Below are 24,262 nucleotides of genomic sequence, written 5' to 3'. Positions count from 1 at the left end.
AACACATTCTATAGATAATAAACTTCCTGGTCTTAGAAAGACTTAGCAATCTTAATAAACCAAGAAGGAGTATGAATGGCCAACATGGAATATATTAATGGATTGTCTCAATCTGCTGATTAGAAAGAATTGCCAACCTCATTGGAGAGAATACCCACACAGTCAATGCAGGACAAAAAGTTTGGGGTAGGAAAAAGACCAGTGGATTGAAAATCTGCCTCCTTGGGTTCCAGCCTGGGCCTCTACTTTCTACCTGTCACTTCTTGGCCCTGGTTCTCCCAATTTACCCCCTTTGGTAAAGAATCATAGACTGTCTCATTCTCATTGGATGTGAACTAAATAGCTTAGGTGTCCATTCACTAAGCTCTACTAAAGTTGAAGACAGTCCTTCCAGAATGAGGATTGGAATGTGGGTAGTTATGAAAATAGGTTCCTGCTCCTGCAATGAATTTGCACTACCTCTTTGTAATGGGATTCGCATTTGCCCCCCATTTCATACTTCTTAAAGTCATTCTCATGTTCTGCCATTGAACCCATCCTTCCTTATCCTTTCCTGACTGGAAAGAGAATGACTGCTCACTAACCAAGCTGCACAGGCCCTCCAAGTCATCTCTTGCTGGGAGCCTTGGCTTGGTTGTGACTCCACCTCCTTGCAAAGCCTTCCCTGGCCTCCCATGGCTGCTTTGATGTCTTCTTGAGATGCTGTGGCAGCATCCTGAACTACCTCCCTTCCTACAAGACCTCATGCCGGGGTGTGCTTTCTTGTCTACTCTTCGGCCCTTCACCTCCAGCCTAGGGGCCACTTGAGCTCTTTGAGGGTCTGTGAACTGTTCACCCAGCAGCCAATCAATACTAATTCACCACGTGGTGAGCAGTGAAGACATGAATTGAATCCTGAGAATAGCCACACAAGGGTTAAACTCAGTTTTAATTCAATTTCAAGTGGTGCTTTGAAAAAAATCAGAAAGAGATGAATTCAGGCCATCCCATCTCCAGAGGTTCTCGTGAATATTAGCTAATGAGACGAATGGTTGCCTGGTTTCATTCAGACTCAACCACAGAAAAACCCGATAGACTCACTGCTTCCAAGAAAGAGGCTGGTGATTCAAGAGTCTAAATCCTTATTTGGGATTACAAAAGAAAATACATTTTTTCTTTGAAGGCCCCCAAATTTAGGTGTCCGGACACACACTGAAGTGAGAATTAATTTGTATTTTAGAATTTAATAATATTGGAAAAGCAGTTCCCTCTTTCCCTCTCCTGGCTCCTAAGCTTTGTTCTTTTTTCCTCTTTCTCTCCTCCTTATGAAACATGGCCATTATCATATAAATTTGTTTGGGGAGAACTAATAAAAATGAAAATGACTTAGATGTGGAAAGCCAAAATGGATTCTTTGGAATAGGCATTATATGGTCACTAGAATATGCATCTGAACCCTTTCATCCTTTATTTACTCCTATCCTTTATTTGAGAGCCCTGATGTTTCATGGCTCTGTGTTTACTTGGAGTTATTTATATCTGCTGCTTATTTACATGATATACCAGCATAGCAAAGCCAGAAAAATTATTCTTATTGATTTTTATTTTTAAAAAATATTTTATTTGAGAAAGAAAGCACATTTGTGTGTGTGTGTGTGTGTGTGTGTGTGTGTAGACAGAGCAGGAGGGAGAGGGACAACAGATTTCTCACTGAATGCAAAGCCCTATACTGTTGATCCCACACCCTAAAATCATGACCTGAGTCAAAACCAAGAGTCCGGCACTCAACCCACTGAGTCACCCACCCTCAAACCACTAAGTCCTCTTCTTAATGATTGTTAAAATGTGTGTTGGTGTGAATAATAAGCAATGGCTCTAAGACCGTTTTGCAGACTTCTGAACCCAAAATCAGCAAGGATAATGGGACTGGTTACATTGTAAATGTGGAAGGCAAAAAGCTAAGCATGTGCTATTAAGCTCTTGCTAACTATGTGTGTGTTGTGTGTGTATGAGTGCATGAGAATGAATGTGTATTTGAGTGTGCGTGGGCATATGAATGTGACTTTGTGTGTATATCTGACTGCAGGTGTGTGGGAGTGTATGTGCATATGTAAGTGTATCACACACTATACTCACCCACTAGGCTAGAAGGGTGATTGGGCACACAGCCTACGTGTACTCATGAGGCAGCATATATGATAACAATGCCAGTGTTGATTATAATGGGGTTCTCCATTTGTATTTCAAGTAGCATTTTAAAAAGGTTTATTCATGTATTAAGCTGGCCATCCATAAAGTGTAATTTTCAAAGCTCTTAAAAAATTCGATAATAAAGGTTAATGTGGAAATTGTTTAAGACTCTAATTTCAGAAGTTTATCTACTATACAAGCTCATTTCACTCAGATGGAGGAATGGGGTGCTCTGTAATATTATCAGACCTCAAACTGTCAGTGACAGTCAGGGGATCCCATGAACGCTGGCACCACATCTTTCACATCAGTGGTAAAATGTCATACCTATAAGTCAGTAACTGCCAAATGTACTCAGAAGATGCGGGACAGGGTCTCACAGCCTCCTTTTGGCTGGATAAATTGGACGAAGTCACATTGGATGTGCTCAAAGGCTAGAGAGAGCCTTTGACTGTGTTTTTTCAACTGTATATCCTTAGGGTAGTGTTAGTGAGGTCCAGAGACTTGGAAATAAAACATATTGTGAAAAGATGCAAATTCAGAAGGTATGAAAATATACTGTGCACCTCACTTTGTACGAGGAAGGAAAGAAGCCAGTGTGGAGGGGAGGGAATGGTATAAGACAAAGCTGAGAGGTCTCCAGGGATGAGATTGTGCTGGTCCTGGAGGTGTCTGTAAAGACTGTTGTCTTGAGAGGACATCGTAGACTTTTAAGCAAAGATGTGAGTGTTGTGAGCAGACCTGAGGCAGGCATAATGATTATCTCCTTTTATAAATGAAAAAGCAGAGACTCAGATGGCTTACGTAAATTTTTGGGTTTCATGGGAGTCATACAGCTAGTAGGTGGCCTGGCTGGGAGTTAAATCCATCTCAAGGATGTCCACATTTTTTATTCTTAAACAGTAAGTGAATCCATGTTGATAAATTCCTTCTCTCTTCCTCTGTCTCTCATTTCTTTCTTTTTAAAAGGATTTTATTTATTTATTTGGCAGCGAGAGCGAGTGAGCACACAAGCAGGGGGAACAGGAGCAGGAGAGGCAGACTTCCTGCTGAGCAGGGAGCCCAATGTGGGGCTCTATTCCAGGACCCTGGGATCATGACCTGAGCCAAAGGCAGACACTTAACCCACTGAGTCACCCACGCACCCCTTGTCTCTCATTTCTTAATTCTGGAAAGGAAGTATCCACTTCTGGAGTAAACAGAACAGACTGGAATGGATGTTACCAAGCTCCTACTAGGGACCACATATTGTTGTTTTATTTAATCACAGTGATCCCCTAAGAGCCTTATTATTCCTATTTTCAAGATGACAAAACAGAGGGTCAGAAAGTTAGGTAATATGCTCTATTGTTGGAAAGTAGAGGGGTTAGGATAGGAGCCCATTTTATCTGATTCCCAAGTTTGGATGTCCCCCAATACACTGTGCTGTCACATTAGAGACTTTTCCACCCAAAAAGGATGGGAAGAGAGGGGTGGGAGAAAGACTGGAAACACAGAGACCACGTAGGGCCTGCTACACGAGTCCAAGGAGAGATGGAAATGGGGATGGATTCAGGCAAAGAGAACCAGAAGGACTTGAATATTAAGTACATTTTGGGCACAAGGTAAAGGGATGCCTCTAGTGGCTGGCTTGAAGCCTGGGTAGACAGGTGATATTATTCACCCCAAGAGCATGTTTGTGGGAGGGAGGGTGACGCTGCTGTGTGCCATCCACTCCAGGGTAGGCAAGTAGGGATGTGAATCTGGAGATCAATAGAAAGGTCTGGATTGTTAGCTGTTGGTGGAAAAACTTTCCTTGTTCCTGAGGAGATACATAGTGGATGAGTGGTGAAGCAATTACTCAGCTGCTCTGAGCTACAGCTGTTGGCTTTGCCAGTTGGGTCTTCTTTGCCCTCAAGCTTACACTGCAGACATTCCTGTGCCCTCACCTCATTTGTCCTCTGCTCTGAGGACAATACCTGCATGCTCCCCTGGGTGATAATGAAGGTGGATAAAAATGATATTCTGTTAAAAGGAATTTTTTTCTACCTTATGGTATGAGAAGAAAAGGATAATTCACAAAGCCCGAGTTCATTTAAGGAATTATACCAAATCCCCAAAGCATGGCTTTACACATTGTAAATCAAGTGCCTAGCTTTTTAAATTGGGAACATACAATCTCTTGGAAAAAAAAAGGAAGAAAAATGAAAAAAGGGAAAAGTATGATTTATCACTCCAATCTTGCAGTCTATGTAATACAGGCATTTCACTCCTGGGAATGAATAGTCCTGTTTTCCTCAGAGCAGACTGTAAACGTTTGATTCGTGACCAGACAACTTGACTTTTAATGACCTGCAACTGTCTAAAATATGCACAAAAATTTATGACCACCACCAGGCAGCTAGACGTCATTCCTCAGTACTGTAATAACATCCTATATTTCTCTGGAATTGTTTCTTTCATCTGCTGACTTCAGAATAATCTTCTAGTATAAAATGGTGGGATTGACAGAAGTTGGTACAGTATAAATTCTAGATATCCAAATAACAGCCTTAAGAAGGACACGATAAACTGTATTTATTGCAATGTGAATAGACATCACCCTTGTCTTTATCAGCAGAAAGTATATTGTGGACAGTCAGCTGAAGGCAAGGCAGCCCCCCAGCAGTGACCCCCTAGGCAGGCTCTAACCTGTAGGGCTTGTTATAACTCTGATAGAACAGGTCTTCACTTGGTAAATGCCATCATCTTCGCTTGCACTGATGCCAGATTGTTTGAGTCTGTTTACAGCTCCAGCCAGTGAGTTCAACACAGGGACTCTTACTCAATGATGGAAAAAACTAAGATTACAAGAGCCTACTTGTCTGAACAAATCTCAGGTGCCAGGACTCAGGCCCTGAACTCTGCTCTGGGAAGGCCCAAGGATCACTTGGAAGAAGATGGCAAATGAATACTGGAAACCAAGCTGACCTTGGGTGTGAGCCAGATTCTGGCAGGATATACACTTCGCCTATGGAGTCTTGCTGGATGAGGGGCAGATGAGCTGCTAGGCTTGACCTCATGGCACATGGAACCCCGGGAAAGGAGGGCTAATTGGAGACTTTTTGGTAGCTCTTTCTTTTTATGGGCCTTTGGGTAAAGAGAAAGAGGACAGGCAGATTTCACTGCAGTGGAAAACCACACTCAGGCAAGTGGGAGGGGGATTGTACCTGGGAAATGGCACAGCCTGAGGGGGAGAAGTCTAAAGAGCTCCCAGGCGGAGAGACAACATCTTCCAGAAGCCATGGGAAGGGAGTGACTGGCAACTGGTAATTTGGCCTCCATGATATTCAGACAAGTGGAGTTGACCTTGGAATGGAGGCTATATCCATCCCTAATGCTCTGGCATTTCAATAGTTTTCAGGACTACTTTAGCTCTCTGTTCTCTTCAGAAGAGCAAAGAACCTATCTCCAAGGGAATATCTGACTAGAAAAGCAGCCCCTTCTATCCTGCTCTAGGATTAAAAAAACTCCAAATTCTTATGTTTTGGGGTCATGAATGGAGATGAGGAGTAAAGCATTTTCTTTGAGATAGGCCAGTGAACATCACATTATAAAAACGGTAATAACTACCAGTTATTGAGGGTTTACGATGATGAGGCACTGTGCTATATACTTTATGAATATTATTCATTTCATCCTCAAAAATACCTCAGGCTAAAGAGGTCACTGTTATTCTTCTTTGAGTAAGGAAATCAGAGTAATGAAATGTCTATAAATTGCTTAAGGTCACCCAACAGGTAGGATGTGAACACAGCATGGACTCCAGCTTCACTACCCCTAAAAAAAAAGCAACCTAAACTGCCAACCAGGAGAGAGTTTCAGATTGCACGAGGGTCCCAAAGCTCATCTTATCCTCCCCTGGGTTTCAGGTACCATGAAGTGGGATGGATCCTGAAATGAAAGCACAGCTCAGGGTGTGCAGCAGGGGGAATTGCCAGCCTCTCAAAGGATAAACAAATGGTTTTAGTTTGATCCTTCAATCCACATGAATTTGGGCATTAGTGACATTTATTGATTCCCTATTAGGACTCACAGGATGCCAAGTGCATTTGATGCTCAAGCTTCATGCAAACACCCATTGGCAGTTCTGTTGATGCACTAAAATTGCGCTTCTTAAAGTGTGGTACCAGATAAGCAGTATCAGAGCCACCTGCTGACCAATTAGAAATGCAAATTCTCAAGCCCCACCCCAGGCCTGCAGAATCAGAAACTGCAGAGATAGGGCCTGGTAATCTGCTAAGTAGCCTGACAGGTCACTGGATGCAAGCTCATGGGTGAGAATCACTGCTCTATAGCATTAGGATGTAGTACTAATTTAACTTTTTTTTACATGAAAAACACTGACTTTAAATTTTCTTTCCTTTTTCTTAAATTTTTCTTTTTTTTTTTCTTTTTACCTCATTTCCAAATCTTCATTCTCCTGTGGTACAAATTTATACAAGGCAACATAGGTGTTCATCTGTAATGGTTCTTTGGAAAGAGATCCCTGAAAGAGAAAATAAAAGAAAAATGAGAGAAGGAAGGAGGAAACAGAAGATGAATAAGCGAGCGCAATGTAATTCTAGTGTACAGATCATGAGTTTTAAAATATCTATTATTTGAGGATTTGTTTCAACCATAGATTTATTTTCTATTTTCTTAGTTAAGCTTGATTTCATTAGAAACCAAAACCAATTATGTGGAAATCTTTTTCAGAAATAACTACAAATTTCTTCAAACAAATTTTTTCTTTGCTATAGTTGTTCATGAAAGGTGACAGGCTTGGCCCCAAGAATGAGAATATTGGCTCTATAGGAAAATGGACATATGAATAGTAGTGAAGGACTTCCACTTCTAAAAATTGACTTTTTGTCAGTTAGCCTAAAATTTTGTATCTAGCCTATCAAAGGGACTCAGGTATTTTGAGCTGGCAATTAGTTCATGTATGTTGTGAAAAAAGCATAGTTTTGGACATCAGACTGATTTCGCTTCTACCAAAGAATCGCCATCTCCTGACCATGAAACTTTGCAATAATGGTAATAAAAGCTACCATTTTTGATGACTTACTGTGTGTGCTGGGCATTATGATACATGTATTAGCATACTTGAAACTCAAAACAGCCCTCAACTGTTGTCCCCAATGTATAGATTATACAAGAGTCTTGTAAGTATTATATAAATATTACCTACTATTATTATCCAAATAAATGTCAGTGCTATATAAATAGCACATTTCACTTTATAATATATAATAAATAAAATATAATTGTATATTACTATTATATAATACACAATATAACATGTAACATATACACATATCATTGTTTAACATGTTATTTATATGTATATGAAATTACATATGTAATATATAATTGTATACTTAAATATATAATAACATGATAAACATATTGAGACATAAATAAAAGTTGTATACAACTTCGATTTATTCTGCTATCCAAAGGTCAAGTACCTTATGCTATGTATTTCTGTCCTAGTCTATCCTATTCTAATGATACACACACACACATAGTTGTATAATATATAAATGAGCATAAAATATAATAAATATACACTCAATACTATAAAATATGGTCATAATAGACTAAGTAATTATATAATCTATACACTTTACAGTCTATATCAATTTGTATAGAACATATACTATGGAAACAAAAAGCCTACAACACAACACTTATCCTTTTTACCTTTGATGCACTGTGATAGTTCTGTTTGGTGACATCTATCAGTTTTATGCCAACTATGCTATGGAACATTATGCCACATTATTCTCTTCTGTTCTCTTCTACACTCTATTCTGTTCTGGGACCGACTAACTCGATTTCATAACCCACTCAGGTAGTGATCTGCAGTATGATCTAAGGACCCTGCCTGGTCTGTCTTCTGTGACATCCGTGAAAATTAATTAAGGGAAACCTCACTAAAACGGAGTCAGGACAATGGGCAGGGGAGCTCTTATGCCCTATCAATCCTGGTCAGTTTAGACCCAATAGAAAGAGAGGGACCTTGCTATGGATGCTACCTTAGCCACTACTTTTACTATCCCAGCAGAAGGAGGGAAAGCTAACAGCTCAGCCAGTAAGAGGCAGTCTCAGCTCTGTCAGTGAAAAGCCACTATACTTAGAGCTCTCAGTTTCCTCCATGGACTTCTTGTTTATAGCAGCCTCCCCAGCTTCCCGCTTCCTCTGCAAAAGAGCCTTTCCCTGCTCTGCCTGGGGAGAATTGCCTATGGTTTTGCTATTGCTTACTTGTCCTGCATTGACATATTCTGCCATTTCTGAATAAACCCATATTTTTTTCTGGTAAAATAGGTTTTTTTACAGTTGACATCGTGATAAATACCTGGTGGTTTATGTTCTTTGCTTGGTGGCTGAGATCGTCAGTGCCATTTTCTGGATAAGTAAACACTGAAGGAGACAAGAAAAGGCAGGTGCTTTATGAATCCAGTCACCATGTTTGGAATCACATCAAAGATGTGGTGTTATGAATCCCTGTTCTACAGCTTCTACCTTCCTCCTCTCACAGCCTTTCCCTCATCCTTAGTGACACAGCTTTCATGGCATCTTCCACGTGATGCTTCCCCTGCTTCCCTACATGGCACCATGGACCACTTTCTCTGCATGCCCACACCCATGTCCATGTCTCCAGCAAGCATTCATCCTCCTGAATACTTGGCCATTGGGTGTTCACAACCTGGCCTTATTTGGTAGCTCTCTTCATTCATCTTTGAAACAATGTCATTCATCTACTGAATGTATCAAATAATTTGTTAATGGCACGGTGGGTGTGGACTAATTGGTTTTGAATTACCTTTTCTAAATACCAGATTCTTTTATTCATTTTTAATATCTTGCTTCATTTCTTGATATCCATATTCTATTTTGCACATTAAAGCTTTAGTTTTTTTTTTAAGATTTATTTATTTTAGGGGGAAAGGCAGAGGAAGAGGGAAAGAGAAAATCTCAAGCAGACTCCCTCTTGAGTGCAGAGCCCCATGTCAGGCTTGATCCCACCACCTTGAGATCATGACCTGAGTCCAAATTCAATCGGACTCTCAACCAACTGAGCTACCCAGGCGCCCCTAAAACCTTAGTTTTAAACTTCAAAATATTTCCTCGATCTCTTATTGTCAATGCACTGGGGCTATTATTAAGAATAGAAAACAAATAGTGGTTTCTCATTTAGTTTGTTTTGAAATATGTAATTCTCTTCTTTTTGCATTTAAGCAGCCACTCTCTGGTCTTTAATAAAGAACAAAGCTTCCCCAAATGGGCAGGAGTTTTCACTGTCCATGTGCACAGCTGCAGAAGGTCCCTGATGGGTATTGGAGGGGCTCTGCCCTCAGCTAGTTCTGTCAGCCACATTCACCCCAGTGATCGTGACCGCCTTATTCTCACCACATCTATCTGCCTCAAATGAAAATGTGGCAAGGGTTTCCAAGTTTGGTGCCTAAATTAACCTACCAGTTAGATGACTTGAATTTAAAAATAACACAGTGCTGTTCTTTTCTTTCTTTTGTTCTCCTTTCAGATTATTAGGAAATATCAGTAAAGGAGGAGAAACACACCACAGAAGACTATAACTTATTTCAGTTACTGCATTGACATCTCCACTGTCCTTAAAATGAACTCAAAAGCTGTGATGCAGAAAACATGCTTCAGAACAAGAGCCTCTATAAACGTACTGATACTCAGTAAACATCTATTCTCCACAGTTTATAGTTCCAGAGGCTGTGCATGAAATTCCATGATTCCTTGGAAGCCTAGGCATAAATATGTAGTCATTAGAGGAGCTCTGGTTTGTAGGTAAGTGGAAAATGATCCTATGGATCTTGTCTGCCTCAGTATCTAGCTACTCACCTTACTAATTTGAACTGAGTGGAGGCCGACAATACTCTGTGATTCCCTAAAATCGTGGCACAAATAAGTACAAACCTGGATACTTCTAAAAGAATATTGAATATTTGAAGGACAAATGCAGAGAATGTTCCTAGAAAATTCTTGGAGCTAAAAAGGGAGACTTCATAGGCTACATATCAGTTTGAACTGATTTTATAATTTTGTAATTTCATATTATTTTAGTTTTTTTATTGAATATCCATGAGCCATCTGGTTTAAAATGTATACCATTTTTTAATAATAAATTTTTTATTGGTGTTTAATTTGCCAACATACAGAATAACACCCAGTGCTCATCCCGTCAAGTGCCCCCCTCAGTGCCCGTCACCCATTCACCCCCACCCCCCGCCCTCCTCCCCTTCCACCACCCCTAGTTCGTTTCCCAGAGTTAGGAGTCTTTATATTCTGTCTCCCTTTCTGATATTTTCCACACATTTCTTCTCCCTTCCCTTATATTCCCTTTCACTATTATTTATATTCCCCAAATGAATGAGAACATATAATGTTTGTCCTTCTACGATTGACTAATTTCACTCAGCATAATCTTTTGTGAACTATGCCAAAAATTATTTGAAGTGACCCCAAATGTATTTTTAGCTATATGAACGAAAGCAGACCACTGCAAAAAAAATGATTTAAAAACCAATTCTTGTGGGCTATTTCTTTTTTTTTTTTTAAAGATTTTATTTATTTATTCATAGAAACACAGAGAGAGAATGAGAGGCAGAGACCAGGCAGAGGGAGAAGCAGGCTCCATGCAGAGAGCCTGACGTGGGACTTGATCAAGGGTCTCCAGGATCACGCCCTGGGCTGCAGGCAGTGCTAAACCACTGTGCCACCAGGGCTGCTCTTGTGGGCTATTTCTAAGACTTTGATTTGAGGGGAAAAGAATAAAGAAAGGTAACTATTTTACCACAGATATGTCATATATTTTTCTATTTGGTGCTTTAAATCTGTTTTATTAAAAATAATTTGGTTGCTGATTTCACCCAGGATGACTCTTTAAAGAGTATGTCCATAATGCAGATATGTTTTCCAATGTTACAGAAGGAAATAATATATATATTATTGAATGAATAAATAAATAAATCTTTAAAAAATATTTTATTTATTTGAGAGAGAGATAGAGAGGGAGAGAGAGAAAGAGAGCGAGCACAAGCAAAGTGAAGGGCAAAGGAAGAACGAAAGACAAGGAGACCCCTTGCTGAGCAGGAAGCCAGATGTGGGGCTTGATCCCAGGACCCCAGGATTATGACTTGAGCCAAAATTAGACACTTAATCCACTGAGCTACCCATGTGCCCCTAGAATACTTTTATTTTATTCTTTTTAAAAGATTTTGTTTATTTATTCATAAGAGACACACACACACACACAGAGGCAGAGACACACGCAGAAGGAGAAGCAGGCTCAATGCAGGGAGGCTGACGTGGGACTCGATCCTGGGTCTCCAGGATCACACCCTGGGCTGAAGCCAGCGCTAAACTGCTGAGCCACCCGGACTGCCCTCCTAGAATACTTTTTCTTTTTTTCTAGAATACTTTTAAAGCAAAATATCCTAGTCACAATTTAGCTACATCGCACAAATTTTGATATTTAGTGCTTTCATTATGACTTAGTTAAGTATATTCCAATTTTCATTATAAATTCTTTTTTGACACATGAGCTTTTTTTGAATATATATTTTAATTTCCCAAATTATGGGTTCTCCTATATCTTGTGATGATTAGTTCTATTTTATTTGCATTATAGTCAGAAAGTTGTGTTCTATATAATATTGATTCTGAAAATGTATGAAGCTTGCTTTATGGTCTAGCAGGTAATCATTTTTATAATTGTTCTGTGTGTCCTTAAAAAGAATGTGAATTCTCCATTTGTTAGATGGAGTGCCCTTTTTAAGTCAATTAGATTAGAATTGTCAAATGTGTCCTCAGATACTTTAAATCTTGAATCTTTTTATGTATCTACTTTGCCAATGACTTGAGAGGCATGTTAAAACCTCTGACTATGAAGGGAAATGTCAATTTTCCTAATACTTCTGTCAATTGCTCCTTGAGTTCCTGTCATTTTGAGGTTATATAATAAGTAGACACAGGTCTAGAATTTATATCTTCTGGTGAAGTGGATATGATCATGAAATGATGCTTTGTCTAGTAATGCTTTTTTGATCTTAATGTCCATTTTTTCATACATTAATACAGCTATACAATCCTTCTTTTGCCTTTTAAAATATATGAATTTATTTTAAACTTTCTATATCCTGATGTTTTAGATTGTTAAAAGCAGTCATTTAAACAATCCAGTTTGTGGGGCACCTGGATGGCTCAGTGGTTGGGCATCTGCCTTCGGCTCAAGATGTGATCTCCTAGGCCTGGGATCGAATCCCACATTGGGCTCCCCACAGGGAGCCTGCTTCTCCCTCTGCCTATGTCTCTGCCTCTTTCTGTGTTTCTCATGAATAAATAAATAAAATCTTAAACAATACAGTGTGTAAAACTCTCTTATCTAGTTGATTTTGATTACTGATAATTTAGGATGCTTCTCTAGCATTTTATTTTATATTTTCTATTTGTCTCAAATTTTCTGTGTTGTTTCTTCTACCTCTGTGCCCCCTCCCCCTTCCACCTTTTAGGTTATAAGGTTAAATCTATTTTTAATCTTCTGGTGGCTATTCTAAAAATGTTATGAGGTATATTTAACTTAACAAAATCTAAAGTGAAATATCTTTAATTTCCTTCCAATTAATATGAGCATCTTTGATGCATGTTTCTTACTTAAACATCCAGTATTTCAGTTAATGTTTCTTTAACAGCTTTTTGCTAACTTCATTATCTTTTCATGTAGCCAACATTCACTTGGTTCTTTCTTTGTGCTTTATTCCTTGCTTCTCAGTCCTTCCCTTGAGGTCACATTTCCCTCTCTGAACTCATTTCGAAATGTCTTAAGTGGGTCTTTCTTCACTGCCTTGTAGACAGTGTTTGTGTCAATATATATTCTTGAAAGACAGTTTTGCTTTTGCTCCATTTACAGATCTCAGAGTTACTTTTCTTTCAGATTACTGAAGGTATTGTTTTACGGTTACTTGGTACTATTGTCAGTTACAGGAAAGAGTAGTTTGCCTAATTTTCAATCCTCTGCAGGTAATCTGTCTTTCAAGCTGCGTTTAATATTATCTTTTGTCTTTGAAATTCTGCAGTTTCACTAAGATGGGTCTAGGTATAAATTTCTGAACTTGAGGAATGGTGTCTTTAATCAATTTTGAAAAATATTAGCCATATCTTCTTGAATATCATCTCTCTCCCATTCTTTCTTTGTGTCAGTTAGATGCATGCTGGACTTCCCTGCTTATCTTCTGTGTCTCTTTTATTGTCATGGATTCTATTGCTTTGTCTTTCTGGCTATACTGTAAGCCATTTCTTTGGCTGTATATTCCATGCCACTAATTCTCTCTTCTGCTATATCCAATATGCTATTAAATCCAACAATCAAATTTCTTCTTCTTTTTTTAAATTTCTAAAAGTTCTGTTTTGTTTTCTTAAAATTCTCCTGTTCAACTTTGATAGTGTCTTATTCTTTTGTTATATGTTCTAATCCATTTTTTAATATCTTAAGTATATTTACCTATATAGTTATATATATCTTTATTTGATGATTCCAACATATACAGTCTCTAAAGTCTGATCATAAAAAAGGTGGCTTTGGCTAACTCTTACGCATGGTGGCTCATTTTCTCATGTAGTTGATGTATTTCAATTTTTAGCTCATGTCCTTTGAGAGTTCATTTGTGGAGATTTCTCAGGTCTGGGTTTCAAGTCCCTTCCTCCAGAGGCCATTTTTATTACTTCTGCCAAATGTCTGGTGCATTTATCCAACTAGGCCATTTTAAGTAAATTAAACTAAAATTTTATATTGTTTTGCTTTGTCCACAGAGGTAATATAAATTCAGGCCCTAACCCCAAGTAAGCAGAGTTTCTTCCCTCCTTTGCTTCCTTTTTTCCTTCTTTCTTGCTCCTACTCCATTTCTTTCTTTTCTTCCTGACTTAAGGCCAATATACCATTTCTCTTTACTAAGTTCCTCTGCAGGGCATTCTTTTTCCCTAGTGCCACTAAGGGTGGTTTTTGAGGTATCAGCATTTTTCCAAAGGGCCTCTTATTGAACCTATGACTCTGCCAGCTTGCCAGGTCTTGTTCCCTATTGACCATACAAGGGACTGATTATTCCTCAATCTGAGGCCGCTGGGATGTTTAGAGTAAACAATGGCCTTTACCTGCTTATGTCTCTGCAGTCACACTTTATTGTCATTTCTAGACTATAAGAAATTGCCTTATTTTGCTGCCAGCTCAGCCATGCATTAGGTGGAACTTTCTTTTTAATTCTTTTTCCCAGGAATTTTAAGCGTGTTAAGTGGAAAAAAATTTCTCTAAATATCAGCCCTCGACATAGCTGGAAAGAGAGTCCTTTATGCTTTTCAACAAACTTTTACCTGCTCCAGATATAGACATGCAGATTTCTGGGTATCTGCCAAAGAAGCCACTAAAATATTTGCTTCATTTTCTGACTTACAAGTCAAAATTTGATATATAAAACTAGTGTGTGTTAAAGGCAAGGATAAATTTTCCATATCTGAGCTTGCTTTTTTCCTTTCTGGGCAAAATTTCTTTGCTTCAGTGAAAAGTAACGTATCATTGGGCTTTGTAATATCCTCAGGTGGATTGATTAACCCAGTTCTTTTTGAAGAATATTTCTAAGGATTTGTCTGACTTATGTTCTCTTCCCTCTGCTTCTCTTCCAGGAAAGTTATAGTCACATAGTCTCATACTGAAATGCAATTATTGAAGGCAGCCAATAATGTCCATTATTTGGCATTTTGAGCTGAAATAGGCAGAACAGATTTTACTTTTCCCTTTCCTCATCACATCAAGTGGAGTTTCTGGTGAAAGGTGAAGACCAACAACTCTCCCCTCTGTATTTCTGATGCATCAACAAATAGTGTTGAAAACAACAACCAGAAACAGTCAGACCTGGTCAACATCTTTCATGAGAGAGAAAACAGACTGCATGCAGCTTATTAAGAAAGAGGTATGAACTCCATCCTCTTGCAAGGTGCCTTTGGAAATTTTCCTCAAGGATTTTGACATGACACTTGTCTGGCAAAAATAACACCTGTATGTACTGTGTAGTTTTTAGAACATAAATGAAACATGTCATGCAGAACAGCTTGTGACCGGAAGCCAAACACTGCTTCTGAAAAGCCAGCACCCTCCTTGCCATGACTGTGGGGAGACCAGTGGGAGTCCAGATACACAAGCAGGGTGTTTTCTCTCTGTTGTTTCCCAAATTGCATGGACAGGGGATTAAATCCAATCATGGGAACATGTTTTGAAGCAAACTCCTGCATAATTAATCCCTCTAGCTTCCAAGGGTGCATTGTAAAGAAAGCTATTGCTGATCAAAGGAATAGTTAATAGATCCCCAAAGCCTTCTAAAGGTTTACTGCTTGCTAAGTTCTTTCAACAGATTTCTTTGAATTAGTCTCTAAAAATGCTTCTTAACATAGAAGAAATGGCAAATATTCAACTTGTGTCTTTGAGAGTATTACTCCATGCCTCAGTTTCCTTATCCATACAGTATGTGTTCGTGTGTGTGCGTGCGTGTATGTGTATGTGTTGTGTGTACTGGAGGGGAGGGGAGGGGGTTGAACTAAATGACCTCTTATCCACTTCTTGAACTTTAATAAGATTCATATGCAAATTCTGATTCTGCAGTTCTGGAAAGGCTTGAAGTTCTGAATTTCTAACAGCCTCTGAAGTGATGCTCTGGCTGCTGGTCCATGGGCTACACTTGAGAGTGGTGAGGCTCTAGGCTATGCCCCTGACACCTGATGACCTTATGATGAGTTTGTTACAAACAAACATGCTTCACTTTGATGACTGTTAAATAAAGTTCCTCACATTATAAAAACTTATTGAAGACCACTTTTTATTTTTTTAAGATTTTTAAAATTTATTTGAGAGAAAGAGTGCAGGCACTGAAGAGGGGCAGAGGGAGAGGGAGAAGCAGACTCCCCACTGAGCAGGGAAGCCTGATGTGGAACTTGATCCCAGGACCCCGGGATCATGACCTGAGCCAAAGGCAGATGCTTAACTGACTGAGCCACCCATGTGCTCCAAATATCACTTTTGGAGTAAAGAAATCTTCAGGGCAGGACTCCTGGGTGGCTCAGGAGTTGGGTGTCTGCCTTTGGCTTGGGGCGTGATCCCAGGTCTGGGGATTGAGTCCTGTGTCAGGCTCCCCACGAGGAGCCTGCTCCTCCCTCTGCCTGTTCTCTGCTTCTCTCTGTGTGTCTGTCATGAATAAATAAATAAAATCTTTAAAAAAATGAAATTTCCAAGGCAAACGAAGACCTTAAGGACTGAGGAACAGGTGAGCAAAAGCACCAATAACACTGAGATGCCTGAGGCAGGGAGGTAAGTGGTGGGCACATGCTAGGAATGATTTTGAAGAGCAGAAGTAAGATTTACTGACAGATGGGCTATGAGATATGAGAAAAAGGGGAGGCAAGTCTGATGCCAAAAGTTTTGACCTGAAGTAAGATCAACCAGCAAAATGGAGCTCCTCTTTACTGAGCAGAGACAACTGGAAAGAGCCAGTTGGGGTGGGTGAGTGGGTGAGTGAACCAAGAGTCCAGTTTGGGTGTGTTAACTTTATGATGTCTATTCCACATTCAGATGGCCATGTCCAGTGGGCAACAGGCCTCTGGAGGCAAAGGAGCTGGAGGTTTTGGGAGTCATCGATGGATGGGTGGTATTTACATTCGTTATTTCATTTAATGATCACAACACTTTACGGATTTGGTATTAGTTCTGTCTTTATTTCAGAGGTGAGGGGATTGAAGCAGAGAAGCTAGGTCACTCCTTGGAGCCATGTGACCACTGAGTGAAATCCAGCAGTCAACCTCCAGAGCAAGGAAGGGTTGAGGACCAAATATGTCTGGTGCAGTTAGTGATGAGCAGACAATCAGCAATTTGGTGATACGTGTCAGGGAAGGCTGCAGGCAGAAGTCAGACTCAGGGGACAGAACAGATGACCAGACTTGAACTGTTAAAATGGAGGTCTGGTTTAATGCCAGTGTCTGGTGAGTTTGTGCTCAGATGCTGAAGAATTCTGGCCAAAGTCAGATGCCATTTGTGTGACACTAGACAGACTCGGGCTGGGTGGTCCTGTGGCATTACTGCCCTACTGTGAGGTTCCCCTGGCAGCTGGCACTCTAAATCGTCTCTCTAATGGCACTGCTAAGTGCTCAATGAATGTTTGTATTGATCTGAAAGTGCAGCCTTCCCCATATGATGTCAAAGAATCCTTACCCTAGCAGATGTGAGTGGGCTTGGCAAGGGGGGCCCTGGTGAACATTGATGCTTATTTAGGAAGGAGAATCACCAAGGATTCTCATGAGGGAATCACTTTCCTAACTAGAGAAGAGACATAAATGAACTCCTAGAGCTAAGGAAATGGAAGAGATACCCGTAAGATAGTTGCTGATAAAGTAGCTCTGGGGTACTGAATGCACAGCTCCTGCTTGCAGTCTGGAAAGGGCAGAGGCGACTAGTCAGGTGGAACATCTACTCAAGGTGGCACATGCTTCCCATGCAGGGATTAGAGCTGGCAGGGGTAACTTCCACCAGAAGAAGGCATTCGGCCCAGCTTAACGACAGGAATCAGAACCTGCAACTTTGCTATGTTATGAGCGACCCGAGGACAGCTTGTGACTCATGTACTTTTGCTGGTCATAGTAAATACTTCATAAATACCTTTTGCATAAATGAATGAAGATTAAGTAGTTCCTGACATCAGAGAGGCTCGGCAAGATTCATCCTTAAGGGGCTGGTTGTTTCTTTAAACTGTGGTTTAAGAGGTTGTTCTTTTTTAATGTTAGCAAGCAATAGTATATAGTTAGCATTCAACAAAAATCTTAGAAATTATTGTTAACAAGGGCCTAAGCTATGAGAAAATCAAATAGTATTAATAGAGAATGTTTGGTTAGATCATACAGATCACTTTTTGTGTATTAGTTATTTCTGTTGGGGAGGAGACAATTGTGAGGACCATACTTACCTAGAGCCACCACCCAAGTGGTTTGGGGGTACTTCAGCTCTAGCAGGGAGTAGCTTCTTTCCAGAATGGTTTGCTAAATCTAATGTAGGTCAGTGAGGGAAATGATGTATTAACAAAATGTTCCAGAAGTGACTCCCAGGCCTCAATGTATCTAAGTCTATAAGGGATGAGAACTCAGGATCTAGAAGTCAGGAAATGTAGTCAAATCATGGAAATCCACCAGTAATTATGCCCAGTTTCCCTCCAGAATATTGAACTCTTGCTCAGACTGAATTCCAGAGCTAGCAGAGAAATAAGGGAACTGGAAATCAACTTTCCCTGGCTGTACACCTGGATAAGCAGTGCCATTCACATCTGTGCTGAGGTGAGGCCTGCCTTCCTGCTCGCATACTCACCACTGTTGCTGCGTTTCCGTGGATCATACCCGCCTCCTGGCCCATCAGCTTCTTCAGGAACCTCCACGAGATCTGAAGTCTTAGAGAAAAGAGGGAGTAGCATGTAATGAACAAAATTACTTCAGTGGACCAACTGAGCAGAGAAATTTGATGTCAGCAGAGGAATTAAGGCGTCAGGAATTAATTCAGGAATTAAGGCCTGACACTGCCTGATGAATCCAATCATTGCTCTCTGGTCTGTTTGGCTAACTTTAGAGAGGCTGCGTGGGCACTGCAGCTCCCTTCAGGTGTGTCTGCAGGCTCAGGGAATAGGCATTCAGTGAGAGCTGAATGAACACCTAGATGCATAGGTCATAGTTCGGTTCGGGCTTCTTCCCAGGAAGAGACAAAAGAAAGAAATCAGAATTCCTGTCCATATCCTGTCAGGTCAAATTCTCACTAAAACTAAAGGTCTTTTATAGGTGATTTTTAAATATACATAGCCCCCACGATGATTTGACTTGTGATTTTTTTGTCTTTACAATGCTCATTCAGTGGAAACTGTACATTGAGTTTTGAATTTGTATCTTTTCCTGGGCTGAAATTATGTGGGACAATTGTCTCTGGTGATGCTCCACAGCCACAGGGTCAGCCATGCGATCATAAGGGTGAACAACCGGCACACTGACAATGCTTCTGTGTCCACACTGCCATTCTGTTTGTCACTTCAGTACAGTTTCAATCTATTGAGATAGTCAACACTTTATTATCAAATAGGCTTTTTGCTAGATGATTGTGCCCAACTGTAGGTGAATGTAAGTGTTCTGAGCCCATTTAAGTCAGGCCAGGCTAAGTTATGATGTTCGAGAGGTTAGTTGTAGTGAATGCATTTTTGACTTAGGATATTTTCAACTTATGATGACTTTATCAGTATGAAACCCCATCATGAGTTGAGGAAGGTTTGTATTAATTATAGAGAACATGATGTAGCATTGAGGGATGCATCACCTAGGTACAAGGTCAATGCTATTTCCCTTGCTGCAAAATTATTTATGTAATATTTACTCTGCCTTTTCTTTTTCTTTAATATGAGAGGCCATAGTCATTCTTCTGCCTCGGTTATAGAAATAACAACAACATCACTCTAAATGGCTAATGGTTACTGCTCATTTATCCCATGCTGTTTTGTGTAATATATATGTATCCACTTATTCTTCATGGTAATACTACAATAGACTTATTTTTCAGATAGGAATGTGGAGCCCAGGGGGAAAACAGTAACCCTTCTTAAGGTCCCACAGCTACTAAGTACTGGACCTGGGGTACGAACCCCCACGGTCATTTCCAGAGCTCATGCAACTGAGCTTTATCTGGTGGCGTGCTGAAGTGACTCACATGGGCTGGTGAGAGCCGTCAGGGCCATCAAATCGGGAGTGTGAAATAGGCCTGGGTGAGAGTATTTACACCAAGAAATTGGCAAATGCCACAGATCAGGGTCCGGCCCCCAGGTGGTGGTTAAACACTTATTGGCACACCACTGATTGCCTCTTTCTAAGGGTCACAGACCTGGCTTTCATTTGCCTGGCTCCCGTCTCTTTGGAAGAGGAATTTTGGGGGCCTCAGAGGAGAGTCATACTTTGAAAACAGTTTGTCGGGATCCCTGGGTGGCGCAGCGGTTTGGCGCCTGCCTTTGGCCCAGGGCGCGATCCTGGAGACCCGGGATCGGATCCCACGTCGGGCTCCCGGTGCATGGAGCCTGCTTCTCCCTCTGCCTGTGTCTCTCTGCCTCTCTCTCTCTCTCTCTCTCTGTGACTATCATGAATAAATAAATAAAATCTTTAAAAAAAAAAAAGAAAACAGTTTGTTTATATCTTATTTGAAAGAAACAAGTTTGCCTTCTCAGTCAGCTCTGCAGCACTTTAGCACCACCCCATAGAGACTTATTGTTACAATTTAGGTTTAAGATTTTTCCCAGCCATTCTTACTTTCATGACACATCAGAAAGAAAGGAAAAAAAATAAATGTCACAGGGTCTCTAAGTCACTTATACCCTGCTTCTTTGAAGCTCACTATTTCTGAACAAAAGTTGCTATTATTATGTTAATTTAATCTTATGAAACTGAAGATTTTTCACAAACTAGCCAACCAACTCCCAGAAAGTTTTTGAATTTGGTTTTTGCTGGCCTTCCCAAAGCCATCAAGCCTTTTATATTCTAGAACATTTGAAAACACATTAAAAGAAACCTAACGATTTAGAAACAGCCAGGCAGTGACTTTCAGACAATGTAAAGTCAATGGAAGAAAATAAACATGTGGGACAGAGTTTGCTATGGGAATATGTTAGCTTTAGGACATAACAAAACTGCAAGGATGGCAAGCGGCTGAAGTTCATTATCATTTGACCCTGCAGGAAGGAAGCAAAATCATTTTAAAGTACCAATCAATTGTTTCTGTTTTCTTCATTGAAGCAAGTTGGACTCTGGGGAAAGAGTGAAGCGACAGATATTTAAGTACAATTTGATTTGTCTTTGTCTCCCTGCAGCTCTGAGAACAATGCCTTCACTGAGCACAATTCCGAGAATATTTACTGATAGAACCAGTGTCAGGAAGTTTAAATGGACTGTGATGAATGGATACCTTATTGACATTCAGAAAACTGTCTTTTGCCTTGAGAACCAGTCTGTAGGGGACAGACATTGCTAGAAACTAAACCACTTCAGACGGAAAAGCAAACTGGACATTCTTAAATCGTCTCCCTGACATTCTTGCTACTTCTGCCCTGGGAACAGACTGGGGAGGCTAACATGTTCATTGCTGTGGAGTGTTTCTGAGGATGTCTCCTCATCTGAGTTTGGCACAGCTCAGGACCGCAGGGGCAGCCATCCACTGCCCGTGTGGATACCTCGGGGTCATCTCTGTGGAGCCCACTCTCTGTTCTTGCCTCTCTAGGTTGGCTTTCCATTTATCTTTCCACTAATGCTAGCCCCAGTTGAGCATGGGAGATGCAGGCACTAGAAGTGGATTGAGGATATACTGGCTCTCACCAGAGACCTGAGAAAGGACTATTTGGATGCAAGTCAAGTGGACAGGAGTCTCTCTGCTCTGTTTTTCTTTTGGGCAAAAAGTCTTGATTTGTAAAGGGTGATGGCTATAGGCTGACAGCCAGCTCTACATGGCTTTTGGGGAAGCAACTTATTGGGAAAAATGACTCTCTTCACTCTCCTAAGAAAGATGTGATGTGGTATGTGTGATTAAGGACATGATATACACATCAGCAGTTCTCCATCTTTGGTGGGAATCAGAACCACCTGGAAGGCTAATGAAGCACACAGCGACCCAGGTTTACTGTAGTAGGACAGGGCCTTGATTTTTACATTTTTACAAAGCTCTTCCATGGATCCAGATACCCACGAAAGTTTAAAAATCTCTGGCTTAAAACAACAGAAATAAGAAGTGAGTCAAGAGTCCTTGTGTTTGAGCAGCTTAGCCTAGCTGAGGAGGAAACTAAAGAAAAGTGAAACACAAAAGTAAAAAGTACCAAGCAATCTGCAAATAGTAATTGATGAATCTGCAAATACTAATTGATGAATTAGTTGTTACGGTGCCCAGGAAAGGGGTACCCAACCCAGACCCAGAAGAGAGATGTTGTCTTCCGGGAAGTAGAAACAAGATGTGGGCAAGGCCCAGCAACTGGGAAGAGTGTGGCTATCCAGAGAGCTGCAAAGCATGCATAGAGCTCGGGGCATAAGCAACGAAAGGGCATATCAATTTTGAGGGTTCTGAGGTCAGTCTTTAAGAATCCCTGTTACTTCTTCCTCACTCTTTAAGCAGTTCTTGAGTACCCACTAGATGCCAGGCACTGGTATAATTATACATGGGCCCCCATACATAGTTGCTCAGTACCTAGTTCAGGAAAGAGGCAAAAGCAGAAAATTACATTGCAATTATCTCTGTCCTATAAGAAAGGAATTCTTTGAGGGCCTGTAGGAGGAGCAATTCATCATGCTTGGGAGAGTCTGAGAACTCTTTACAGTTTGTATAAAAACCAAGCTGGCCTTAAAGAACTTCAACTGGGGAAACAGCATGTCCTAAGGTATGAAGATGTCAAAGAGCTTGGCATGTTCAAGGGAAGGTGAGTCTTCAGGAGAGCGACAGGCCTCATGTGCCATGCTAGAGTTTGGGCACTGTTGTTTGGGTATAAGCAAGACAGTACAATGTTTCAATTTGGAAAACTGCATAAGGTCTTTCTTTAAAAGCTGATAAGTCTGGAGGAATTGAAAGAGTAGATTCAAAAGGGAGAGGAGAACATAGCTATTCCTTTGAAATAATCTGGATGAGAGATGATGAGAGTCAAACCTCCAGCAAAGAGGATAGGGTGCTTTTGACACACATCTGTGTTCTGAGTTATAGGACCCAGTCACCAGTGGAGCATCATTTGAGCTTGGACATGCTGATTCAGAGATATCTGTAGGACTAGAAGTGTCTCAGGAGTCATCAGCTTAGCCATGGTGATTGGACCAGAGGGATGTGAATGAGATAACCAGGAAGAGCCTGTAGCACAGGAAGGCCAAGCCAAAGCAAAGCCCTGAGAACATTCTCAACTTAAGAGTGACTGGAGGACACATCAGAGGAGACAGGCTGAGCAGGAGAGCAGAGTGGAACCCTGGAATGGGTCCAGCCTCTTACAGAGCCCAAGAATGGGCCCCATTAACGAACAGCCTGGGAAATGCTCTTCTCAGAGAACATATTTACCTTTCTAGTGGATTACACCCTTGTTTCACTTCATAATAACTCAAATTCAAAGAAAATCCATCTAAGGGCTAAATGCTTAATGAAAATAAAGCAGCATCAACCTCCATTAATTGAGTGCTAGGCTCTGTGCTAGAAACTTTGCTTATACTCTTATATTTATTCAATCCATGTAGCCAAAACCAACGTTATCATTGGGACTGCCAATTTGATTTATAGCCCCCCTGTGGAGATCATCAGGACCAGGTACCTTAAAATGTCACGACTTATACCTGCACTGCTCTGAGGGCAATGTCTACTGAAACATTTTCCTTTTTTACTCTGAAACCCTGCAGTGCTCATCATTATTATGATACTCTTAACATGTATGTTATGTTCCTATTCTTGATAAAAACAGTACAAGACATAGCAAAGTTCATTTCTTAGAAAGTGCTAACTAATGTCATCACCATCTACTTTTGTTCTCCACTGCTTTTGTCTTTGGAAATAAGTTGTGAATCCTGAGGGTAAGAAGTCATGTGTTCTGTACAGTGCTAGTGAGCTATAGGCACTCAATTCATATTCGCTGAGTAAAACAGAAAACTAACTGACATCAATTTTAGGTTCAGCAAGGAAAAAGAGTAAAACACTTTTTGGTTCTCCTTTCTTAGAAATTAGTGGGATGCATGAAGAATGGGGCTTGCAGTGAATTTTAAAGGTGGCATCTAGGATAACCACATGGCATCAACCAGAGGGCCTTCAAACCTACCTACTCAACTAGCCACTTGACCTACATATTTAACCATAGACCATAATCTCGGTTATCCTGTGGATTGACCTGCACCTGTTGAGGGAGCTGCTTCCTCTCAGCCCAAGAACCCCTCTGAGGAGTATAGCCCTCCTCTCCTCCCATGATCCACCCTAATCACTTGATGTTGACAGGACCCAGCTGGGCAGACCACC

At 40.6% G+C, this 24,262-nt stretch overlaps 1 protein-coding gene and 1 long non-coding RNA gene across 6 annotated transcripts in view; both read right to left on the bottom strand.

The window, feature by feature from the left end:
• Window positions 1-24,262, bottom strand: part of STAC (SH3 and cysteine rich domain) — a 149,064-nt gene that overhangs the window by 24,005 nt on the left and 100,797 nt on the right. For all 5 annotated transcript variants that reach the window (XM_025461372.3, XM_049099864.1, XM_035705131.2 and 2 more), the window contains 3 exons: window positions 18,593-18,671; window positions 8,531-8,595; window positions 6,588-6,676 (listed from right to left, as the gene is read on the bottom strand). In XM_025461372.3, the coding sequence (XP_025317157.1) occupies window positions 6,588-6,676; window positions 8,531-8,595; window positions 18,593-18,671 (233 nt within the window). The remainder of the gene's footprint in view (window positions 1-6,587; window positions 6,677-8,530; window positions 8,596-18,592; window positions 18,672-24,262) is intronic.
• LOC118352103 (uncharacterized) lies at window positions 16,952-18,580 on the bottom strand. The gene is made up of 3 exons (XR_004808651.2): window positions 18,198-18,580; window positions 17,894-17,983; window positions 16,952-17,183 (listed from the first exon to the last, which is right to left on the bottom strand). It is a non-coding gene; the product is annotated as an uncharacterized LOC118352103 (long non-coding RNA).

The sequence above is a fragment of the Canis lupus genome, chromosome 23 (assembly GCF_003254725.2).
Source record: "Canis lupus dingo isolate Sandy chromosome 23, ASM325472v2, whole genome shotgun sequence".
Classification (NCBI taxonomy): Eukaryota; Metazoa; Chordata; class Mammalia; order Carnivora; family Canidae; genus Canis; species Canis lupus.
Note: the sequence above shows the minus strand (reverse complement) of the source record. Positions and strands in the feature narration are given on the sequence as shown.